The sequence below is a fragment of the Morchella sextelata genome, assembly GCF_020137385.1.
Source record: "Morchella sextelata strain SCLS chromosome Unknown scls_20, whole genome shotgun sequence".
In the NCBI taxonomy this organism is placed as follows: Eukaryota; Fungi; Ascomycota; class Pezizomycetes; order Pezizales; family Morchellaceae; genus Morchella; species Morchella sextelata.
In genome coordinates this window covers 813,321-836,526 of record NW_025408635.1, presented here as the reverse complement: position 1 = coordinate 836,526, position 23,206 = coordinate 813,321, and the positions used below count along the sequence as shown (strand labels likewise).

Genomic DNA, 23,206 nt, shown 5'->3' with positions numbered 1-23,206 from the left:
CGGCTCCTACCTTTTTTCCCCTAACCGCAAACATACACACCCAGGCATCAGCCGTGCTCTTGGCGCTTCGTTGGTTTCAGGATCGACTTCTGGAGGGAGGGGGCTTGGTAAAGGTGCAACATTGGTTGATCCTCCCACCTCACTCTCTTGTCTTGTCTTGTCCAGCCAGCCTGCTTTCTCTGCTCAACTCCCTTCTTTTCTCTCCACCTCACCACCTCACACCCTCAGTTTCGATATCTTCTCTTCCTCCTCCTGCTCCTCACCCCCACCCCCTTTTACAGTAGCTTTTTCGCCTCGCAACTCTACTACCACCTTAATCCTCATCCCGGCGACCATGGATAGAGCTCTTGACGACGTCGTGAGAGAGCGCTCGGTAGGTTCTTCTGTGTGTGCTGGCTGCCTCAGAACCCAATCCGCTAACGCCCCAGAAGCGCGGAAACAATAATGGCGGAAACAATGGCGGGAACGGGACCGGGAATGGGAACCGAAGCCGCCGTAGGACAGATCGAAGGGGCGGCGTCAGAAAGGTATGCCTTTTCCCTAACTTTCCTTTCCTTTCCCCCATTATCGTCGTCGTCGCGCAGGAAGAGAGAGAGAGAAAGCTAACGTGAGATGTTTTTTTTTTTCGGTTTCATTACAGCCACAGGCGTGTTACCACCACCTCCTCCTTTGATCTCATCCTCCTCATATCCTCCTCCTCCTCTCATCCTCCTATATATAAGTCTTAGTACTCCTCTTCCTTCCTGATTCTTTGCTTCCCAAGAATCGCAATATGGGCCAGGAGAGGATTAACGGCGAAAAAAAAAATATATCTGAAAAAATCACAAACCTCACCTTTTATTCTTTTACGCAATTGTCGCAGAAAAAAAAAAAGAAAAAAAGTTCCAACCTGGCTAACGTAATCGTCTTTCTTCTTTTTTCTGCTTGGAATTGACAGACCGGAAACCCAAGAGGATACAGCGATTCCCTGTTTGAACTCCCTGATCCAGAGCTTACATTGACAGGAGAGTAAGGCTAACAGTTGCCTAGAGCTTGGGTACACGATAAATACGAAGGCGATGCTTCCGGCGGAGAAGTATTCAGGCGCGGTGGATCAGCCGATGCACGCTTTTCTTCAGAGACAGGCAGAATGTTGGTTCTTCTATATCCTTAGGTTTTGAGCGCAGTATATTGATGGTGATTTAGTGCTCCCGGCTCGGGCAAATTGAGAGTTGAAAATATCCATTACGAGCTTGGACGCGATGACCTTATGGTATGTGTCCTTTCAACTCAGGTAATGGTCTAAAGGCAATATCTAACATCTTGCAGGAGCTTTTTGAGCGCCAAGGTATTGTCACAAAGCTCGAGCTCCAGTACGACCGTGCCGGCCGCTCGGAAGGCACAGCATTCGTGACCTACGAGCGCGAAGAAGACGCCAAGCGTGCTGTGGCCGAATTCGACGGCGCAAACGCAAATGGCCAGCCAATCCGCCTCACCTTTGTCAAGCCAGTCTCAACCTCTAAGTCTCTATTCGACCGCATTAAGGCCCCTTCATTGGACGAACGCTCCAGCTCCGAACCAATGCGCCGCGGTGGATCTGGAAGACGAGAGGCGAAATCCTCCCCTGGTCCGGATGTACGCCGTGATCCCACCCGCCGCCCTACACCCCCTGGTATCGACCGCTATGTGCCCCCAGAAAGACGACGTGAGCGTGCCAGAGCCGATGAGCCCCTAAGGGGTGGCGAGAGAAACCGCGGTGGACGAGACGGCGGAAGGAACAACAACAACAGCGCAAGGAAGGAGAATCCTAGGACCGGTGCTGGAAATGGTAGAACCAGGAAGACTGTAGAGGAGCTGGACGAGGAGATGAACAATTACTTTGCAGAGGCCGGTGCAGAAACTCCAATTCCTGCAGTCAATACTCATATCTCTGCACCAGCGGCTGATGAGGACGAGGAGATGATCCTTTGAATCTGGAGAAGCTTCTTTCTTTTTTTTTCTCGCTCCCGTATTTTCCTGTAGTAGCTCAGTGTTTTACTCCTATTTTTGAGTTCTTCTATCCCCATTTTTTAAAACCCCTTCAATTGCTGTACCCAATTTGCTACCTGCCCTAATAAGCCTTGCGAAATTGAAAGGAAAAAAACTGGAAAAAAAAAATACAAAGTGTAAACTTGGTTTAAATGATGGTTTCGGTTCTTTCCCTTTTTTTTTTTTATTTTTGTTGTGATGGATATTAAGAAATTCAACAGCAAAGGGTTTTTCCTTTCAAAATCAATCGGCCCACTCCGACCGACTTCCTGTGGTTATTTTCTGTTTGGTGGCTTTCTTGCTCATAAAACTGCACGGCGGCATCCCTCAGGGACCTGCATGTGGCCAGAGCAGTAGGAGATTGGACGAGGCTTAGGTTGCCTGAAAACTGAGTGTTTCTGGAAAGCCCCGCCAAGCTCAAGCCTCGCTATGGTTAACCCTTCGGCTCTTAATTTCCCACTTTGAGGACCGGCGGGCGCCGCTGGTTGGTTTAAATTGGTCTGGAAGGTTGAGGCAGGAGCAGATTTGTGATCCGGTTTGTACCTAAATTATGGATATCGTTAAAGACCTTATTGTGATACTTCTAATAGCACCCAGCAACACCCTAACTGTGCATAATGCATAGGATTGCGGTGCAATGATAGAGGTCAAAACTGCATGCACTTATGCAGTGAGTGAATCATGTATCATCACTCGCGATTCTCGAGCTGTGATGTTCGATATGAAGTACAATATCGCACGTGTACATTTGGTTTATCTGAGACAGATGGTCTCAGTAAAATTTGTTCAAGGAGAAGCTGAAGGCAGAAGATAGGCCTCAATAGGTGCATACACCGGTTACCTGCATCGCCGTCTAGACAGATTCATCTCGATCTTTCCGAAGATCTAAAAGCATAGTCCTGCCCGACAGGTGCCTCCTCTGGGTTCTAGAAGGTAGCAAAGCGTAGATCATTTATATTCTTTAATAAAAATAACTTGCTACACACTCTCGCTGTAAATGCGTAAATAACTGTAACGTACAATTGCGTTGGAAATTAAGCTGAGCTCTTCTTGGTGGTCCGGTTTGGGGCAATTGACTTTAATATGCCCAACCCAGCCCGACTAGCCCTTCCATATCATGACATATTATGCCATATGATATATCTGATCCTGTAATTTATCCTCAGTCACTTCCAGCGGTATTCAGACAAATACGGGGAAAAAGCAGCTTGTATTGTGTCTCCTTTTATGCTAGGAGTTTGATGTAAGTATTGATTGCTTTGAAATTCATATCTTTATGCATTTAACGGCCGTAGGCTAGCCTACGACCAATGGTCCGATCAAACCTGAGTGATCTCCGCAAGTTAGGCCTATAGGTGGTCCGCCACGGTCCTTTGACATTTTGATACTGATACGTATCATATCCTGCGAATTATCGTTATCTAGCGCTACTCCAGTTATTCCATAGTCTTTTGTTAAAATTCTCATGCGCGGTGCCCTCCTAAAATGGCTAAGCAAGACACTTCGATCTTCACTCTTTGCTCAACCCCGTTCATTCCATGAAGTAACCAATCAATCAATCAACCCCGTTCATTCCTGCATAAAGTAGGAAAGGCGAGCGTTCGGTCCTTTTTCAAAACAAACACCCACATGATCCCTGGCCTCGGAATTTTTATCGTGAGTCCGTTTATTACAGTCTTTCTAGGTCATGGTGTTCTCAGACACTTGACATGGGATTTATCCCACCCATATTTAGGGCAGGAAGCCAGACACCAAGTTTCTCAGACCACAAGTAGATAGAGGGAATACCAGTCAATATAAGTCATCTTCAAACCTCGCCCATTCAGAGACAAAGCTCCCATTAGCGCTTGTCCTATACATAGATCAAAGAGGGTTCATGAAAAATCTAGCCTCGTACTGTCCCCCATCGTTGTGGTCTGTAGTGGAACCTACCAAACTCGCGAGGAAGCCCAGTAAGCGGCACTGTTATCTTCAAGACGAGGAGGAGAGAGTATATCGACTGACCTGTCCCTCGAGGGGAATGTCTCGGACTGCCTCAAGGCGAGGTATTGGGTACCTTGACTTTGTGGAGCACACTGGTTAGCGGTGTTTGGAAAGTGGGAAGATAAGTTTTGAGCTTGCAGGGGAGCTTACAAAAGGGGGAGAGAAAACATTCTGCTGTTCTCCTTCTGAGCCAAAACCTCGGGGAGGTATCCTTGACTCACAGTGGATTCGCCAACTTGAGCTGTTCGGTCTACAGTCTGCTTGATACGTTTAAGGTTCGTTTGGGACGGATTCGGGTACTAATATTAGTGAAGATTCGGGTCAGCGTTCAGTTCTAGGGGTCTATCCGGGGATGTGTTTGGCTCAACAGAAAGGATGGAGGGGTTTTGTATTTAAGCTTTCTGATGATTTTCGTGGGAACCACCAATTGAGTAGATCCCATAGAGATACACAATATCCCACAGGATAACAGATAGCTTAAGCACAGAGATGATATTATCCTAAATCCATAAAGAAATTCTAAAAGCTGTTAATTCATTGGCCCCTCGGAAATCTCCCAAAGACCAAAGAGTCTAGTTGTCACAACTACTACCCGAATACAGGAGTAGTTGGGAAAACCAGACTCTCAAGAGATCTGCAAAACAGGTTGCAGAGCTCAGGTGAAATTTAAGACTACTTCCGAGCACTCACAGTATTGCATCTCCCCAAAGAGAAAGCAGAGTGCCGGTAAGTAGCCTTGACGATGAACGAAGCAAGAGGAAGAAGAGGGAGAGAGAGATGGAAGCGGAAACCAAGCTTTTATAGCCGTAATGCCGAGGGTTATTGTGGGCTTTCATTCTAGGGCCCCGCTGCTTGCCCTAGCAGATTCTTGGGGGAGGGGGAATTTAGTGTGATGGCACGTAATACACATCTCTTGCAGGAGTATATTAGACACGCGGCAGCTAGTAGCAATATTCAAGTGCCAATTAATACATGTACCCATACCACAACAAAAAGCGAAGGTTACAAGTAGCTACAATATGTAACACAAAAGTTGATAGCAGACAGCAAGTAGCAGACATGCATACATCAACACTCATCCAACGGGATGGTAACATAGCTAGCGTCATCCACACTTTATCCACGCACAAAAACGACGCCCGCGCGGAGCATTCAATCAAGTCACAAATCAAGCCACCCATTCATCATCAAAGCTAAAAGGCCCACTTGCCGAGATTATCATAAACTCCTCGTCGAGTAGCAGAGAAACCCGCTTGATCGTCTGCTTTGACTTTCGAGAGTCTGTTTTATCTCATGAAGAGGTGTCCAGACTCGAGTCCTACGGAGGCCACTAATCCAAACGAGTGATCATTGGTGACTCTGGCTGCTAAAGTGTTAGCTCCTTGCAATCTGACGAAAGTCTTTCCATCCCATACCTGCATTACCTCATCACACTACTTGGCTGTGGTGTTTGCTCACATTGAGTCTGGGGAGGTGTGAAGGTAACTTTATGTTCTTGGCCTATAACAGATACCTACGTAATTCTGGCAGACGATGGCTCTTACTGCCTTATCAGAGACTTAGCTAATTTATATATCCATATTTAAGACAACTACTGGATTACTCGCTTTCTAAGGTACCTAGCCGAAGCTGCTGCTTCTAGGCGATGGTATCAAACATCACGGCTCGAGACAGATACACTAAGAAATGATGTTTCTAGCCTACGAAGAAAATGTTTTTTTTTTGTATCCTATTAAGAGGAGCGACAAAATACCGACTATTCAAGATACCAGAATGGCACCCAAGGCCGCAGGCGGCGGGCCGGAGCGTCGAGTGATATGGCATGACGCGATGGTGACTTGCTCCACGAGAGCTGGAGATGGCTGGACATAGAGAAGTCCTCGGGCCCGGGTACATATATCGATAGGGAGATCTGCATCGGTAAACATAGCCCACCCTTCCCTCGATTCAGGCTAGCCACCAGATGAATACTTTGCTAGGAAAGGTGGAAGGATCCCCGTTCAGTTAGCTGATCACATGCATGCCGGGAGCGAGCGAGAGAGCTATCCAGTTCGCCATTCCCCAAAGCATGGTAGTCTTTTATTGTATCATGTATCACCAGAGGGTGGCCAGTGGGTCGTGGTGGATTGTGATCGTAGGGTTAGGTGTCCCCCTAAGTAGCTAGCTCACTTTACCCTCACTCCCTTAAGTATTACTTCCCGGCCTTTGGCAGTTGTGTGAGCGGGGTAGTCTAGTGGTAGATGCCTCGTCTTGCTACACCGAGTGGATTGTCCCCATGACCATCAATAGGTCATTGGTTCAATCAACTCCGGGGGTGGGAGTAATGCTCTGGGGTGTACGGCATGTAACAGGGAGTAGAGTCCGATATACCGGGTAGTTGATCTCAGGGTCCTTCCACAAATTAGCACCTATAGCCTGCGAGGGGCGTATGGCCACAGCATTACTTTTTGTGTATTTATTGCCCTTTTTCTCCCCCCCCCCCCCCCCCCCCCCCCGGGGGGGCCCTAGGGGCCTGAGGACCTTCCTTAGTGGGGATGTGTGATATTGATTGGTGCTCTCTCTGGCCGGCCTACAATTGCAGATTGAACTATCTTAGCTTCTCGCTCATTATTTGGCCAATCGGTCTCGACTAGCTAGGCCGGTTTAGCGAAACTCTTTCAGGCCATATTCTTTTATAGTATAAGTAGTGTTTGTCTCCGTGTTTCTGCCCACAGCACCAGCACCTTGCTCCGCCCTACTGGAGGAGGCACTCATGGTTATTTTCATAGCCTTAATTAAGGCCGCATGCAGTTAATGGGTTAAACGAAAAAAAAAAAAAAGACACTCGTAGTTATGGTTGGTATGCGGGGTGAGTGATATCTCGTGACTGTAGAATAGAAGCTGCAGGGATCGATCACTCAGAGCTTCTGTATATGAAAGCAAGGTGGTTATAAAAACATACAACCTAAGTACCTAACAGATAGAGGGCTATGTGATAGTCGGATTGATGCTGGTTGAGCGAGGAGGAAGGGGTAATGCTCTCTATGTAGGTACAGAGAGATGACGCCCCATCCAGCCCGCAATGCCTACATACACTCGTCACCAGCAATCACTCACCATGCACCGCGAACCACATGCACAGCAGACATTACTAGCGAGCTAGAAATTCACCGCGCACACACATTGGCAAGGCAACCCGGTTGGCAAAGCATTCAATTCACTCTCCCCCGGACAAAACACAGCCAGAGATGATAACATCCATTACTACATATGTACCCCCCCCCCCCCCCCCAATTCCTATTCAACATGAGTAACCAACCAGCGCAGCCGCTCAGTGCAGGTATCCCACGCAAGCTGAGCACATCAAAAAAATAATAATAAAAAAATAATAAGAAACAAAACAACAATAACGAATGCGCCAAATAACTCCCCCCCATAAAGTCCCATAAAGCCCCCCATCCATTACGTTCATGCTTTCCATCCGCACCCAAGATAAAGATATGTACCTCCAAGAATCGACGCTAGTTACGGGTTGCCAAAAAACGTGCCCATGAGCAGCAGCGCAGACCTAAACGGTCCCACGCCCCGTATAAATCGTACGACTATGTTTCTCCCTCCAGAACAAGAACGCGCCGCCTACCAGATCGTTAGCCCACATCCACAACCACAACCACACCAAAAACCAAAGTAGAAAAACACATAACATACCCACAAAGCTCCCCAACCACAGCAGCATCCCCACCAAATCAAACCACACCGCCGTCTTCATCCTATGGCACGCGCCACTGCCCTCACAGTCCTCCCCAATATACAGCCGCCCAAAGAGCGCAAACAGCACCATCCACAGAAAGAACAGCACGCCATCCGCCGGCCAGAACCGGCCGCTGCGCACAGCGGGGACAAGGAAGAGCAGCGAAACAAGGATCGTCAGCGCCGCGACGACCATGGCGTACACCCAGCGCGAGTCGGCGGGCTCGTGCGCCTGGCTGGCGTGGGCGAGGTCGCGCCCGTAGATGCCGGTGATGACGAGCGCGATGAGGAGCTGGATGGTGCGCAGGGCGCTGTGCGCGATGAGGCCGGGGAGGCCGTAGGGGTGGGTGGTGGTGATGGGGCGGGTGGTTTTGATCATTGTGGGTGTGTTTTTTTTTTTTTTTTTTTTGGGGGGGGGGGGGTTGTTTGGATGGATGTTAGTTTGAATTGATTGTGGTGATGGTGGTGGTTCGATGTTTATAGTTGTTTGTTTATTGGTGTTGATATGCGCTGACGATTTATACCGAAAGTTTCAGCAGAGAAAGGACAGCACCACTCCTTTATATCCCCCCCCGCCTCGAAAAACAACAGCTCACCCTCTCTCTCCCATTCCCAAATCCCAAAACAAGAAGATCCCCAGTGACGCATCCCATCTCGGCATTCCGCCCTCTCCTCCCTTCTCTGCCCTTCGCTGCCCTGCTGTTAGCATCCATCCACCCAGCCAGCCAGCCAGCCAGCCAGCAAGCCAGCCAGCCAAGCAGCCAAGCAGCCAAGAGGCCGATCAATGATCTCACCGTGCAGCCAGGGCAAGGGAACCCTGACCCGATCCGGACTCGCTTAACCGCACATCGGTTTCGCTAAACGCCACTAACCCCCAAGCTTCACCCACGCTAGCACGCAAACGTGCTGACAGGGGTGGGAGCTCCAAAAATAATTCGAGCTCAGCTTTGGAGCTACGGGGAGCTATGGCGGAAATTGTTTCAGCGCGCGCGTGCATGCTATAAAAGTACAGAGATGCTGAGGAGATGTATTCGCGGCCACTTGTGAAACTAGCTAACTACAGGATCCAGATAGGCGGACTAAAAGAAAGAAAGAAAGAAAAGGAGACAGGAAAAGACAAGAGCCAATTGCAAGAGCTAACTACTCGCTACCAGCAGGCTCCTCTTCAAACAGCACCAGCGACACACCCGCCTTGACGACGTCCTATACGCGCACCACATGTTAGCTTCCACCCCGACAATCAACACTCAGAAGATAGACAACTTACACCTTCCTTATGCACAATCTTCTGCACCACCCCATCATGCGGCGCGCGTATCACCTATCCCCACAATATTAGCCACACCCACCCTCACCCCCCCGCCTCCCCCCGCAAGCACACTTACCGTCTCCATCTTCATACTCTCAATCACCACCAACACATCATCCCTCCGCACCCTGCTGCCGACCTCCACCTCGACCCGCAGCACCTTACACGGCATGGGCGCCACAACACTATTCTTCACCTCCGCCACGCCCAGCGCCTTCTCGTACCAGCCCGGCCGCGGCAGCCCCAGCCGGTACTCCTTCCCGCGCTGAAACACCACAACCACGTCCTCGCTCCGCACCACGGTTGTCTCCAGCCGCGTGTGCGGGTAGAACCCCACGAGATTCGACCCCTCCTCGCCCGCCGCCACCGGCGCCACGGTAACGCCGTGGTACACGGTGCCGTCAACATCGACATCATACACGCCCCTCCCCGTCTGCACCAGCGTCACCTTAACCGTCCGCTCCCCCTCCACAAACTCCACCACCCGCGCCTGCACACCCCCAGCGAAGCCGCCGCCGCCGCCGCCAAACACACTAAACGGGTCGCTCCCCTTCTGCGGGACACTCTGGCGCACCACCATTGCCAGCGCCGCCTGCGCAAACACCTCGGCGGGCGTCTCCTCGCGCGCAAACAGGTCCCCGCGGTGCTTGTCAATAAACCCCGTCTCGACCTCACCCGCGATGAAAGCCGGGTGTGCCGCGAGCCGCTTGAGGAACTCGATATTCGTCCTCGGGCCCACAATCTCGTACTGCTCGAGAGCAGCGCGCAGCTTCGCGAGCGCCGCGTCGCGGGTGGGGCCGCGCACGATGAGCTTTGCGATCATGGGGTCGTAGTGCGGGGAGACGGTGTCGCCCTGGGCGAAGCCGGCGTCGATGCGGATGTCGTCTGTGGCGGCGGGGGTGCGCAGGTGCTGCAGAAAGCCCGAGTCGGGGGTGAAGTTGTTGGATGGGTTTTCGGCGTAGATGCGGGCTTCGAAGGCGTGGCCGGACATCTTGGCTTCTACTTCCTCCTGCGTGGGGATGGGGAGGCCGCTGGCGACGAGGATCTGCCAGTGGACTAGGTCGGTGCCTGTCACGGCCTCCGTGACGGGGTGCTCGACTTGTAGGCGGGTGTTCATCTCCATGAAGAAGAACTCGCCGGTGTCGTTGTCGAAGATGAACTCGACCGTTCCGGCACCACGATAGCCCACCGCAACGGCCGCCTCGCGCGCCTTGTTCCATAGGTCCCTTCGGACCTCTGGGTCGAGGAACGGCGCCGGCGACTCCTCGAGTATCTTCTGGTGCCTCCGCTGGACAGAGCAATCGCGCTCACCGAGGGCGACGCAGTTTCCGTGCGCGTCGGCAAAGACCTGGACCTCGATGTGGCGCGGCGTCGTGATGTAGCGCTCGATGAGGACGACGTCGTCGCTGAAGGAGGAGCGGGCCTCGGATTTGGCGGAGACGAGGGCGGACGGGAAGTCGGTGGGGGTGTGTGCGATGCGCATGCCTTTGCCGCCGCCGCCTTTGACGGCTTTGATTAGGACCGGGAAGCCGATTTTCTCGGCTTCAGAGAGGAGGAAGGCGGCGTCTTGGTTGGGGCCGTGGTAGCCCGGGATGCAGGGGACGCCGGCGGCGAGCATGATGTCTTTGGATTCGCTGGGGAGGCATGGGGGGTTAGTGGGACATTGTAGTTGTAGATACTGTAGATGTAGGGTAGATAGTAAACCTCTTGTTCCCCATCCTCTCGATCGCCTCCGGCGGCGGGCCAATAAACACCAGCCCCTCCTCCTCGCACCGTTTCGCGAATTTCGAGTTCTCACTCAACTAGCTCACCCATTAGCCCCCCATCAATCCCAATGCCACTCCCCTTCTCTCCCCTCCCCACTTCCCCCCACCTCCCCCATTTCCCACTCCCTCTCCCCCGCCACAGCCAGAATCAAGAGAGAGACACATACAAACCCATACCCCGGATGCACCGAATCACACCCGGCCCGCTTAGCCACACCAATGATCTTCTCGCCATCCAGGTACGCCGCCACAGGGCCAATGTTGTAGGCGTGCGGCGTGACCAGCGCGTGCTGCGCGTGCGCGTCGGGGTCGGTGTAGACCGTGGTTGTGCGGATTCCGTGCTGGGTCGCGGTGCGGTTGACGCGGCTGTTGGGGGGGGGTTAGCTGTGGGGTACGAGCGGGGGGGGGGTTGGACGGGGAAGGTGAGAGCGGGGAGAGGGTGCAGGGATGGGAGGAAAGGGCAGAGGGGGGGAGAGGGGGGGGCGTACAGAGCTATCTCGCCGCGGTTTGCGATTAGTATTGATGTTAGTGGTTTTGGCACTATTCCTGCTGCTGCTGCTGCTGCTGAGGTGGAGTAGGGGCGCCGGAGGAGCGGGCAGAGGGTGCGTGTTGTGCGGCGGTACATTTTCTGCGTCTTCTCTTCTCCCCTCCTATCTCTCTGTTTGTGTGGATTGTGTGGATTGTAGCGGGAGTTAAAGACAACCCGGAGCTTTGACCTCAAGTGCAAGAAGTAACCACGCGGACAACTCCCTCCCACCACCTACCACATGCAGCTCGGCTACCCACGGCATCCCTCTCAGCACCGGAGAGCCCCGCCCTTCTCGTCGTTCCCCTGACAGGCAGGAACACTGATCTCGAATCAGCAATCAGCAGGTTCAATTCTTCACGTCTTCCGAAGCTGGCAGGCCGAGTCCAAGTGGCAGGTGCAGTCGCAGAATTATCATTGACCACCCCCGGCCGAGCTGTAGCAGTAGGTAGCAGTAGGTAGCTGGGGATCGAACCCTAACCCTGGGTACTAGCTCGGGGGCGGGGTGTGGGGTAGAGCTGGGGTCCGAGGTAGGCTTTCGGGTGTGGGGTGGGGTGGGGCAAGGGGTCCCCGCGGGTGAGGTGGGGAGGGGGCTAGTGGTGTTGGGGTTGAAGAGTGGGGTTGGCGGGGAAGGAAGGGTGGGGATGAACTTGGTGAGGCCGGCCACGAGATGTCACTCATGGCGGTTGGGCCGAGGTATTTCACATAGCTCTGGTAATAATATGCATTGAATTGAAGTAACTCTAAAAAAAAAATACACAAAAGCCCCAAACAGCTACGCCATCTAGATGACCTGGTCCGCATACTCGCGATTAAACGCCCTGCCAATGACAATCTGGCGGATCTGCGTCGTGCCGGCGCCAATCTCGTACAGCTTCGCATCTCTGAGCAGCCTGCCCGCGGGCAGCTCGTTGACGTAGCCGTTGCCGCCGAGGCACTGGATGGCGTCGAGGGCACACTCGGTGGCGCGGTCGCTGGCAAACATGATGGCCCCGGCGCAGTCCTTGGTCTCGATGGTGCCCTCGTCGACGGCGCGCGCGGCCGCCAAAGTGTATGCCCGAGAGGCGGACAGCTTGGTGTGCATGGAGGCCAGCTTGGCTTGGATTAGCTGGTTGTGCGCGATGGGGGTGTTGAATTGCTTGCGCTGGTGCACGTAGGGGAGGGTTATGTCGAGGCAGGCTTGCATGATACTACAATACGTATATTAGCGCGGGTTCTGGGTGGGGGGAGAGCGGGGAGGGGAGCGTACCCAACGGGCCCAGCGGATAGCACAAGACGCTCGAGGTCGAGCCCCTCCATGAGCACCTTGACGCCCTTGTTGGTGGGGCCAAGCTGGTTTGCGTCGGGCACGAACACGTCCTCGAAGATGAGCTCGCCCGTGTTGGACCCGCGCATGCCGAGCTTGTCGAGCTTGCGCGCGCAGCTGAAGCCGTCCATGCCCTTCTCGACGATCAGCGCCGTGATGCCCTTGGACCCCGCGTCGGGGTCGGACTTTGCGTAGACGACGACTACGTCTGCGTCGGGGCCCTGGAAGCATAGTTAGCACTGTAGAGCTCATATCACTCAATCCACCAGTAAAGAACCCATAGCTATAGCTGCACTCACATTCGTGATCCACATCTTCGTCCCATTCAGCACCCACCCGCCATCCACCTTCCTACACACACTCCTCATAGCCACCACATCGCTGCCCGCCCCATGCTCACTCATCGCCAACGCACCGACCTTCTCTCCGGCCACCAATCCCGGCAGCAGGCGCCCCTTCTGCTCCTCGTTGCCGTTGAGGGTGAGCTGGTTCACGCACAGCTGCGAGTGCGCCGCGTACGAGAGGCCGATGCTCCCCGACGCCCGCGAGAGCTCCTCCATCACGATGCAGTGCGCCTGGTAGCCCAGCTCCAGCCCGCCGTACTCCTCCTCCGCCGTGATGCCGAGGAAGCCGGCGGAGCCGAGCTTGCCCCACATGTCGGCGGGGAAGGCGTTGCTGGAGTCGGTGTGCGCGGCGAGGGTTTCGGGGATTTCGCGTTCTGGGGGGGGGGGGGGGGGTTAGTGGGGGTTGGATGTGGGGGTAGGAGAAGGGGAGAGGTTTGGGGGGGGGTGGGGGGGGGACAGACTGGTGAATTCGCGGACCCGCTCGCGCAGCTCGATGAGGTCCGAGGTGGTGGGGGGCGTGAAGTTCTTTGTGTGTTTTGTAGAGGCGGGGCGGGCGTGGGCGTGGGTCGCCAGTAGGGGGCGGGCGAGGGTGAGCGAGAGCGGGGAGAGGAGGCCGGCGCGGCGGGGGAGGAGTGTGCGGGCGAGTGCCATTTTTAGGTGTAGGTAGCTAGGTAGCTCTTAATTATAACTCAATCGGAGGTATCTCACGAGAATACGGAGAAGCAAAAGAAGAAGAAGAAGAAGTTCAGAACGATGAAGTAAATAGCTAGCTAGCTCTAATCGAGCCCGTGATGATGCGTCGTGTCGTGTCGTGTCGTGTCACGGGACGGGGCTGGGCTGCGGTTATCGTCGGCGCGCGTCTCAGCCCAACCAACTCTCTCTCTCTCTCTCGCCCACTCCCGGCCCCGGGCGTGCGTGCACAGTCAACCCCACACCGGATCTCCCACACACACAGAGCTCAGGGCTCAGAGCTCAGAGCTGTCTAAATAACACACCCAACCTCTTCCCCCTCAAAGCTCACATCTCCAATTCAATCCCCCTCACCAGCACACCAACAGCAGCAATGCCCCTCCCCCTCCGCATCCCCCTCCGCATCCCCCTCCGCCGTCTCCCGGGCCGCCGCACAATCACAACCCACACCCACCCGCACTTCACGACCCCCGTCTCCGTGCTGCCCACCCACATCGACACCAGCAGCGACACCTACGCCGCCAATGCCACGCACATGAGCACGCTCAACACGCAGCTGCGGGAGCTGCACCGCACCATCGCGCTCGGCGGGCCCGCGGCGGCCCGCGAGAAGCATTTGGCGAGGGGGAAGATGCTGCCGAGAGAGTAAGTCCCCCCCCCCCCCCCTTTGGCTAGTTGTTGTAGTAGTAGGGTGGTGGAGTGTTGTGGGGTAGGGTAGGGCTGATTGGGTGGGGCTTGGTGGGGGATAGTCGTATAACAGCCCTGCTCGACACAGGGTCCGCGTTCCTCGAGCTCTCGCCGCTGGCAGGACATGGGCTGTATCCCGACGAGGATGTGCCGGCGGGCGCGATCATCACGGGGATTGGAAGGGTGTCGGGGGTGGAGTGTATGGTTGTTGCGAACGATAGCACGTATGGTCCCCTCCCCTCTATCTATATAGCTATCTCTTGAAGCTACAAGCTACTAACTACTACTACTATAAACTACAGCTGCAAAGGCGGCACCTACTACCCCATCACCGTCAAGAAGCACCTCCGCGCGCAGACCATCGCTCTCGAGAACCGTTAGGCACCCCCTCCTTCTTCCTCCTCCTCCAAATACCCGTCACGGCGATCACTAACACTACCACTTATCCAGGGCTGCCGTGCATCTACCTCGTCGACTCCGGCGGCGCAAACTTGCCGCACCAGGCCGATGTATTTCCCGACCGCGAGCATTTCGGCAGGATCTTCTACAACCAGGCACGAAGTACGAGCCCACCTTCCCATTGAGCTAGTTTTACATAGCAGTGTTAGCACTAGTAGCAGAGTAAAGCTTACATCAGTATCCAGTGTCCGCCCAAGGCATCCCGCAACTCTCCGTCGTCATGGGCCCCTGCACCGCCGGGTTCGTCCCCCCTTTCAACCGAGTGCTCCCCCATGACCCACTAACCTAACCCCAAACAGCGGCGCCTACGTCCCCTCCATGTCCGACGAATCCATCATCGTGGCCAACACCGGCACCATCTTCCTGGCAGGCCCACCGCTCGTCAAAGCCGCGACCGGCGAAGTCGTCACCGCCGAAGACCTCGGCGGCGGCGAGCTGCACAGTAAGGTGTCCGGCGTGACCGACTATCTCGCTGTCGACGACGCGCACGCGCTTGTGCTTGCGCGGCGGTGTGTTGCGAATCTCAATTGGCCTGAGGGCAGCGGGGCAAGTGGTGGTAGTGGAGGAAGTGGCGAGGTGAAGGAGCCGCTGTATGATCCGAAGGAGCTGAATGGTGTTGTCGGGGAGAGTCTGAGGAAGCAGGTGGATGTGCGCGAGGTGATTGCGCGCGTGGTGGACGGGAGTGAGTTTAGTGAGTTTAAGGCCAACTATGGGAGTACGCTTGTCACTGGTAAGCCCGCACCCTCCCTCTCCCCTCTTCCCCTCTCCCCACCCACCGCCCTCTAACCCACCCCCCCCCCCCCCACCACAGGCTTCGCAAAGATCCACGGCTACCCCGTCGGCATCCTCGGCAACAACGGCATCCTCTTCTCTGAGAGCTCTCTCAAGGGCGCGCACTTCATCCAGCTCTGCACACAACGCAACATCCCGCTCGTCTTCCTGCAGAACATCTCGGGCTTCATGGTCGGCCGCGACGCCGAAGCGGGCGGCATCGCCAAGAACGGCGCCAAGCTCGTCAACGCCGTGGCGTGCGCGGACGTGCCAAAGTTCACCGTCGTGGTGGGCGCGAGCTATGGCGCGGGAAACTATGGCATGTGTGGGCGGGCGTATGGGCCAAGGTTTTTGTGGATGTGGCCGAATGCGAAGATCGGCGTAAGCTTCACCCCGTCTCCCCCCCGTTTTATGTTAGAGTAGGAGTAGGCTGACAGTGAGTGCTGGTGGGGGGTAACAGGTGATGGGTTCCGAGCAGCTCTCCTCCGTCATGGAGACGGTCGGCAAGAGCGTTGATCCGGCGCTCAAGGAGCGCATCGACAGCGAGAGCGAGGCAACGTTCTCGTCGGCACGGCTATGGGACGATGGCGTGATCCCGCCGGAGGATACGAGGCGGGTGTTGGCGCTGGGGCTGCGGGCGGCGTTGGGCGGCAGGGGCGAGAGTGCGGTGTCGAGGTTTGGGGTGTTTAGAATGTAGATAGCGGTGTGGAGTGGGGCGGTGATACCATCATGGTGGCTGTTATAATGGAGCTTTTTTTTTTTATGTGTGTGTGCTGAGTGATGAGTTATGACGGGTGATTGATTAGTGGTGATGTGGGGGTGTTGGTGTGAGTGAGTGACGGTGACGGTACATGAGCGAGCCAGCGACAACGGGTGACTAGCAGTGAGTGACAAGCGATGACCCAGACATGAGTGAGCGCCGGTGACGGGAGGAGAATAACGGATGATGAGTGATGACTGTGCTCGATGCTGTAGGTGACACTGTACATACATAGGTGACACTGTACATACATAGGTGCAACCGGGTGCCATGCGGTCCCAAAGGGAGACGAACAAAGGTACCGGGAGAGCGCAGGCAGACAGGTATTCTACTTACCTACAGGGAGCCACCGTGGGGGCCGGACTGCCAGTGGAGTAAGTGCTGCAACTACCTTACCTTACTCATACCCCCCACTGCACTGTCCGTCCGTCTCCATCTCTTTGTATCGAGTATATTACCCTCGCACTCTCTCTTACACCTCTAACCTCCCATCCTTTACCCACAACCACCTCCCACCACCCACAGCCGCAACCACCTCCCATCACGACTAATCACCAAACCAACTCAACTCAGACCACACCCGCCCCTCTGTCCGTGTCCGTTAATTCCCAAGCACCTCCTCCCAAGCATCTCCCCCCAATCCCAATCCCAATCCCAATCCCAGCTACGGGAACATATCCGACATCCCGGGTCCCCCCCCCCCGCCGCTCAGACCCCATAGCTTTTCCGCGCGCTTTTCCGCATACCCTTTTTCCGCAGTGTGGTCTCTCTCCCGGCCGAGGGCCGGGCCGGACGGTCGGTCGGTCGCGGGTGGGCACCGGGCATGGTGGGTGAGAGGGTGGACCGTGGAAGAGGTGGGAAGAGGTGGGAAGCTCCGGTATGCAGGTAGAGGTGGGTTAGGTAGAGTGGGTGTGGAGAGGTGGGTGGGTTTACCAAAGAGTTCCTGAGATAGAGTGCTTGGAGGAGTGGAGTGCGTGAATTCGAAGGTCCCCGAAAAAAAGTAGCTAAAAGTGCCTGCCGGGGACCAGGACCAATATCACGGGAACCGCGTCTACGGAAAAGAAAGGAAAATAAAAAGGTGACCAGAGAGCTGTCAAGCGCTCAATCAGGTCCCGAAACAAAAACCAAAAAACAAGACAAAATAAAAAAACAAATTGTCAGACTCGTAGACATCTACCGTGGCCGTCCGGTCAAGTACCGCAACCGCACCGTCAGTTACAGATTGCGAGGTGAGGTGAGGTGAGGTCCATGCACCACCCACCACAGACAGAACAGCTACAACATACATCGTCTCTCTACTCTACCTCCTACCCGCTCCGGTACGGCCTCCCTCCCAGATACTTCCCAAACCCCAAACTCAAACCCAAACCCAAACCCAAACCCAAACCAAATCCTCATCTGAGCACTCACTTCCCAAGTATTCTGTTTCACCCACTCTTACTCTCGCTTCCGCACGCGCGCGCACAATCCACCATCAAAAAACAAAAAACCTCGCCATCTTCACCGCCTCCGGGAACGTCTTCCATTGCATCGCCGTACATATGTAAACCTACCAAGAAATAAAAAATAAATATAAAAAAAAAATGAATACACAAAAGCAATGTTCCCCCCCCATCTCATCTCATCTCATCTCATCCCATCTCGCTAGAGCAGAGCAGAGCAGCGCAGAGCGGCATAGCCATACTCGACCGACCAGGGATACCGGTCAGGGTTACAACTCTCCCAAGCACAACCTACAAGCACAAGCAAGTTCCCCAACCCCAAATCCAAATTTCTGGGTCACCCGCCCGGCCGCCCAAGCGTTGTTTCTTTACCCGCAGACCGTACCCCCGGGAAGGGCAGGCTAGCTAGGTAGAGTATGTAGGGGGAGGAATTAAGGAAAAGAGCCAATATCAATGCCAAACCTGGCAACCAAGCTCCGTGGTTTCTGCATCGGCCAATATCGCGAGCGAGCACAAAGGAAAGAAAAAAAAAGAAAGGAGTGTAATTATCCTACTCTACTTTCTACTTCCTACTTTTCTGAGTGCTATCGCCATGTCGATCGATGGGGGTGGTGTTGGAATACCGCAGTAAGCTAGACAGGTATGTATGGGTAGAGATGTAGTAGGCATAGCTACCGGAGGTACAGGTCAAGCAGGAAGGAGCGAGTTGAAGGTGAAAGGGGGGGGGGGGGGGGGGGGGGTGGAGTCGGAAATCGAAATCGAAATCGAAATCTGTGCCTCCGCTCTGACAGATAGACCGCCAAACAAGACAAGACAGACAGACTGCCGGGTCTCTTTAACAAACGTCTATACGTACAAGCATGTTATAAGTTACGACATCGCTTCCCACCCACTCCAGGTGTAAGTGCGTAGTAGTAGAAGAGGTAGAGGGTACATGTAGGTACTCTAGAGTACCTTGTTCCTGTTCCTCCATCCATTAAGGTTAGGCTAAGGCCCGCCGCCCGTTTCAAAAACCCCAATCCAGGACCTCTCCATGCTGCAGCATACCTTCCTCGGTAACGAATTGACGTTTTTGCAAGTCAAGTCCACTCCAGCAAAGTACATGTACCCAGCCAGCCAGGGCTAGGGCCATGGTATGTACTCCATGTACTCCTCCAAGGCCGAGCCTCCACCCTCCACCCCACTCTGAGCTTCCAGATGGAGATTATGGTTATGGCGGATATCACGAAAGACATCTCCATGCAGCAGGGTGAGTGTGGAGTACAGATACAGATACGATGTGCTATAGATCTTCGCACAACCTGCTCTACGCCTCACGCCTTATGACGCCCACCCCCGCAGCTACCAGGTATGTACATACATGTACATACAGTACTTGGTGCATGTAGCTGGGTACCGAGCTGGGAGGTAGCTACATGTGCGTGTAGGTAGCTACATGTACCTCCTACACAGCTAAACAACACGGTTTCAAGTTCAATTGGTACAATTGCCAGTAGGATTCTCCACCTGAGCTTGGTGCGGTGCAACAATGAGGATCAAGCCTTTCCCTATCCTTAAATATCCGCTACACGACATGCAACAAAAAAAAGAGAGAGAGCGAGAAAGAAAAGGAAAACCCGAGGGGAAAGGTACTGGGATTCGAAAAGAGAGAGAAAAACACTAAAATCATTCCTTTACCTCCTTTGACAAACGACCAAAAATGCCCAAATTGAACCACGATATAAAAAAAAAGAAGAGAGCAACAGTAAAACAGTGGCGGCTACAGCACAAGTTGAAAATCAAAAATGGGTTACCCAAATCAAAAACATAAACAGCAGTCGACGCCAATGATCGCCAAATAAAATAAAAAAAAGATGATGCCCCTATAATCCGCGCGCCCTGTTCTCGCCCTTTACCTTGTTTCCCATGTCTTCGCAGACGTTCCCTCTCTTTCCCAAATGGCGCCGAATGAAACATATATATATATACAAACAAAATAGAGGAAGCTTCAAAGGTAGAAGGCTTTCTCCGATACCAGGAAATTCAAAGGGAAGGTTCAAAAAAAAAAAAAAAAAAAAAAAGGGAATTATGTCCCGGCGGGGGTCAGTGAGAACAAAAAAAAAAAAAGTCCGATCTTTGAAAAAAGAAAACCATAACCATTGACCAAAGAGATTAACCCCCCCACCGCACTCCCTCTCTGTCGCCATTCCCGCCCTATAGGATTACGCAGAATCTTGATCTGCCCTGTCTCCCGCCTGACGTTTTTGGCGGTTTCTTTCCTCCGAGCGGTTTCTCTTTGCCATATCCATCTGAACCCCAGCCGGAATTCGCATCCGCTCTCATCATCTGCCTGCACAGGTCCAAAAACACCTCATCTACGTTCTGTCGTTTTCTTGCTGAGGTCTCGTAGAATGGGACACGGCCCCATTTCTCTGAAAGGTGGATGGCGCGGTTGCTATGGACAGCACGATCTTCCTCGAGGTCCGATTTATTGCCGACGATGACGATCGGGACGCTTTCGGCTTCCTTGATACGTAGAATCTGGTCACGGAGGTCGGAGAGTTCGGTCAACGTGTTGAGACTTGTTATTGAGTAGACGAGGAGAAAGCCTTGGCCTACGTGAGGTGATAGTCGTTAGTCAGGGGTTCGGGACGGGGATTTATTGAAGCTAAGGTAGGTACCGGTTTTCATATATATTTCTCTACAATGACGTTAGCTTTTTTACTCTTAATGGAAGGTAGGTGGACAGAAGCTTTTTCTTACCTCATGGCGGCTATTTGCAGACGGAAAAATTAAATACGTTAGCTTTTCGATAATTCACAACTTTCCCATGGTGATTGGTCCTCTCCCCCGTCAAATGCACACAAAAGGTTACTGACTAAACTGTTCTGTTCCTGCGGTGTCCAAGCTGTATTATAATTCGCCGCGGAAAAAGTAGTGGGCTTCATATTAGCCTTTCCTAAACACTCAAGCTGTGGGTTGGGAGCGGAATTTTATTTCGCATTGGTAGAAGGGCACACTAACATCTCGAGTATGCATGACCGGCCCTGCAACAAAATCCTTCATTAGTCTTCCGTTGCAGTAATAGAGATGGTGGGAAGGCTGTTCAAAAGCTCACATCAACATCAATGACCTTCCGATAGGAATCCTCTATGGTGGGGTCATAGGATTCTATCCACTCATTGTGAACGAATTGTGCTACACATCGACGAATCGTTTAGTCTCCTAGGCACGCGACACCAGTCCTGGAGGAAGCGGAGAGGGAAGAATGAACCTGTAAGACAGCTTTTACCAACACCACCTGCACCACCGAACACCAGTCAGCATGACCAAACGAAGCAGACGAAGCTAGATTAGCATGGCAGTAGTGATGCTTACCGGCTCCTAGTATCACGATGTTGTATTCTCGTCTTCTGCTGGACCGAGAGGAAGTAGGCCCCGTTATTAGCCGCAGTACGTTTTTACACATGGTATCCTCCACTCGAAATAGGGGAACGACAGACGACACAGCACAGCACAGCACTCACTGTACGTGAGAGGAAGCGGGAGGTAGTGGTGGGGGGGGTGGGGAGGGATATAGGAGCTAAGTGCAGACCATACCTGTGCTGCATAGATAGTTTGAATGTGCACCTGGAATTGTATTTGATGTGTATGTAGAGAGCCGCCTTGTATATAGTGTATTGGTAGGCAATGTTAATGTAATGTGGGTAGGATATGTACGGTGCAGACAACCAAAACACACCACGGCTCGATGACGAGTGAGAGGATGAAGTGGGGAGACGCGGAAGATAGATGGTAGGCTGGAACCGAACGTCTTCAGAGAAAGAATGAAATAAAATATAAGAACGAAAAAGAAAAAAAAGATATATAAGTAAGACTTCAAGTACTAAGTGGAATAAAATAAAGTTTCAAACGACTGGAAGTTAGAGACAAGAAAAGTATTATTAAGTCCAAGAGAGTAAAGAAAGAGGAAAGCAGAAGGCAGAGAGAGTAAGGAAAAAGATCGAGTGAGAAACCGGGCGCGAAAATGATCGACCGCGTTCTGGAAGCTTTTGGGGGGGGGGGGGAGCTAATACGCCGGTGCAAAATGGGAAGGGAAGGGGAGGAAAAGGGAAAGCGAGGATGAGAGAGGGAAAAAAAAAAAAAATTACAGTTACACCGTTGTTACCCGTAAACCAGAAAGGTAACTTATGGGCCTAATTAAGGAAACCGAATTCAACTGCTGGGTTCAATTATGAAAAAGCGGGCGCGGGCGGTTGTTTGTGGGGGCGCGCTTTGGAAGTTCTTTTACTTACTACTGCTACTGCTACTTACTACTACCACCCCTTGAGGTCTTCAAGGCTTCAACGCGCCCGTCCCGGCAGTTCCTTTAGAGTCCTCGTTTATCTGCCCTACCATGAGCTGTCCCGGTACTTTACCGAACACAGCCTGCAAAGAGGAAAAAAAAAAACACGTCTCACAGCTACATACATGTATCATACCCAGGCAAGGCACTGCTACTCTAGGGTACTTTAGAGTAGACACATAAGTACATGTAGGCTGTATGTACTACTTGACCTACATCTCTACATATTTAACTTCATGCATAAACAAACAAGACATTCAACACCATCTGCATCGTTTCACTGGCGGTCCATCAAATCAACTCAGACAACGGGAAACAGGCCTGACTGACAGCAGGCGTTCGTGCAGAGTAAGAAGGGGAAAAAAAAAAAAAAAAAGGAGCTGTTTCGTTTCGAGCTTTCTCCGAAATTAGACAGCGGCGCAAACAGCTACCAGCCCTCTAAACCCGATCAGTAAGGGTTCCTAACGCTCGGGCTGCTAAGAAACCGTTACAAACGCGGTTAGACCTCTTCCCCTTCCCAACACCTGCTGTTGGTTCGTGCCCCCAGTTCCAGCTTGGCGTGCATTAAGCTTGATTTTGACGCGGGTTTGGGTTGGACCACCTTTTTCCACTTGAGCTCAAAAACCCAGTCAACGCCAGAACGCCTCCATGCACGAACATCAGCCTGCAGCAAATCGATAAGATTTTCTCTTGGGAAGTCAACAGCACTGGGTAGTGAGAATACCCGGTACAAGGTGGGATATGGATCGTTATCACATCCGTTTCGTTGGTTAGCCAGGTTATAAAAATTTCCCAGGACGGTAAGACCCGTGGATGGAACACCAGAGAGGTTAACTTTAGCTGATTACAATTGATAGGAGGATAAACGAAAAGTAATGTTTTCAAAACCACTTTAGGATCTAGGAACCAAATATACCAAGAACAACGTTCTTCATTATCTTCAAATCTATAAATATCAAGCCATTATAAACAACTAACAATTATACAGTATCATAACGCTCCAACAAAAAAGTATTTTAAACGTCAATCGAACATATAAGTACCCAACCCGCTCATAACAAAAAAACAAAAAAGAAACCAGTCCAATATGAAACACAAAAAAA

At 52.8% G+C, this 23,206-nt stretch overlaps 6 protein-coding genes across 6 annotated transcripts; 2 read left to right on the top strand and 4 right to left on the bottom strand.

Annotated features, from left to right (window-relative positions):
* Positions 1 to 334: 334 nt before the first annotated feature.
* H6S33_006419 (uncharacterized protein) lies at positions 335 to 1,950 on the top strand (the record flags this gene model as incomplete). The annotated part of the gene is made up of 6 exons (XM_044837766.1): positions 335 to 373; positions 429 to 527; positions 938 to 969; positions 1,030 to 1,131; positions 1,186 to 1,252; positions 1,309 to 1,950. The coding sequence occupies 6 exons, from the start codon at positions 335 to 337 to the stop codon at positions 1,948 to 1,950; spliced, it is 981 nt and encodes a 326-aa protein (XP_044689946.1).
* A 5,587-nt stretch (positions 1,951 to 7,537) lies between these two features.
* H6S33_006418 (uncharacterized protein) lies at positions 7,538 to 8,098 on the bottom strand (the record flags this gene model as incomplete). Its single annotated transcript, XM_044837765.1, has 2 exons — positions 7,538 to 7,605; positions 7,678 to 8,098. 2 exons carry the CDS (start codon positions 8,096 to 8,098, stop codon positions 7,538 to 7,540), a joined length of 489 nt encoding a protein of 162 aa, XP_044689945.1.
* A 761-nt stretch (positions 8,099 to 8,859) lies between these two features.
* Positions 8,860 to 11,419, bottom strand: H6S33_006417 (uncharacterized protein; the record flags this gene model as incomplete). The annotated part of the gene is made up of 6 exons (XM_044837764.1): positions 8,860 to 8,922; positions 8,987 to 9,040; positions 9,105 to 10,662; positions 10,733 to 10,830; positions 10,962 to 11,160; positions 11,283 to 11,419. The coding sequence occupies 6 exons, from the start codon at positions 11,417 to 11,419 to the stop codon at positions 8,860 to 8,862; spliced, it is 2,109 nt and encodes a 702-aa protein (XP_044689944.1).
* A 685-nt stretch (positions 11,420 to 12,104) lies between these two features.
* H6S33_006416 (uncharacterized protein) lies at positions 12,105 to 13,621 on the bottom strand (the record flags this gene model as incomplete). Its single annotated transcript, XM_044837763.1, has 4 exons — positions 12,105 to 12,510; positions 12,570 to 12,847; positions 12,926 to 13,344; positions 13,432 to 13,621. The coding sequence occupies 4 exons, from the start codon at positions 13,619 to 13,621 to the stop codon at positions 12,105 to 12,107; spliced, it is 1,293 nt and encodes a 430-aa protein (XP_044689943.1).
* A 412-nt stretch (positions 13,622 to 14,033) lies between these two features.
* Positions 14,034 to 16,274, top strand: H6S33_006415 (uncharacterized protein; the record flags this gene model as incomplete). The annotated part of the gene is made up of 8 exons (XM_044837762.1): positions 14,034 to 14,305; positions 14,410 to 14,571; positions 14,650 to 14,723; positions 14,798 to 14,908; positions 14,992 to 15,046; positions 15,106 to 15,536; positions 15,618 to 15,958; positions 16,038 to 16,274. The coding sequence occupies 8 exons, from the start codon at positions 14,034 to 14,036 to the stop codon at positions 16,272 to 16,274; spliced, it is 1,683 nt and encodes a 560-aa protein (XP_044689942.1).
* Positions 16,275 to 19,972: 3,698 nt separating this feature from the next.
* H6S33_006414 (uncharacterized protein) lies at positions 19,973 to 20,526 on the bottom strand (the record flags this gene model as incomplete). The annotated part of the gene is made up of 3 exons (XM_044837761.1): positions 19,973 to 20,373; positions 20,440 to 20,459; positions 20,522 to 20,526. The coding sequence occupies 3 exons, from the start codon at positions 20,524 to 20,526 to the stop codon at positions 19,973 to 19,975; spliced, it is 426 nt and encodes a 141-aa protein (XP_044689941.1).
* Positions 20,527 to 23,206: the final 2,680 nt, after the last annotated feature.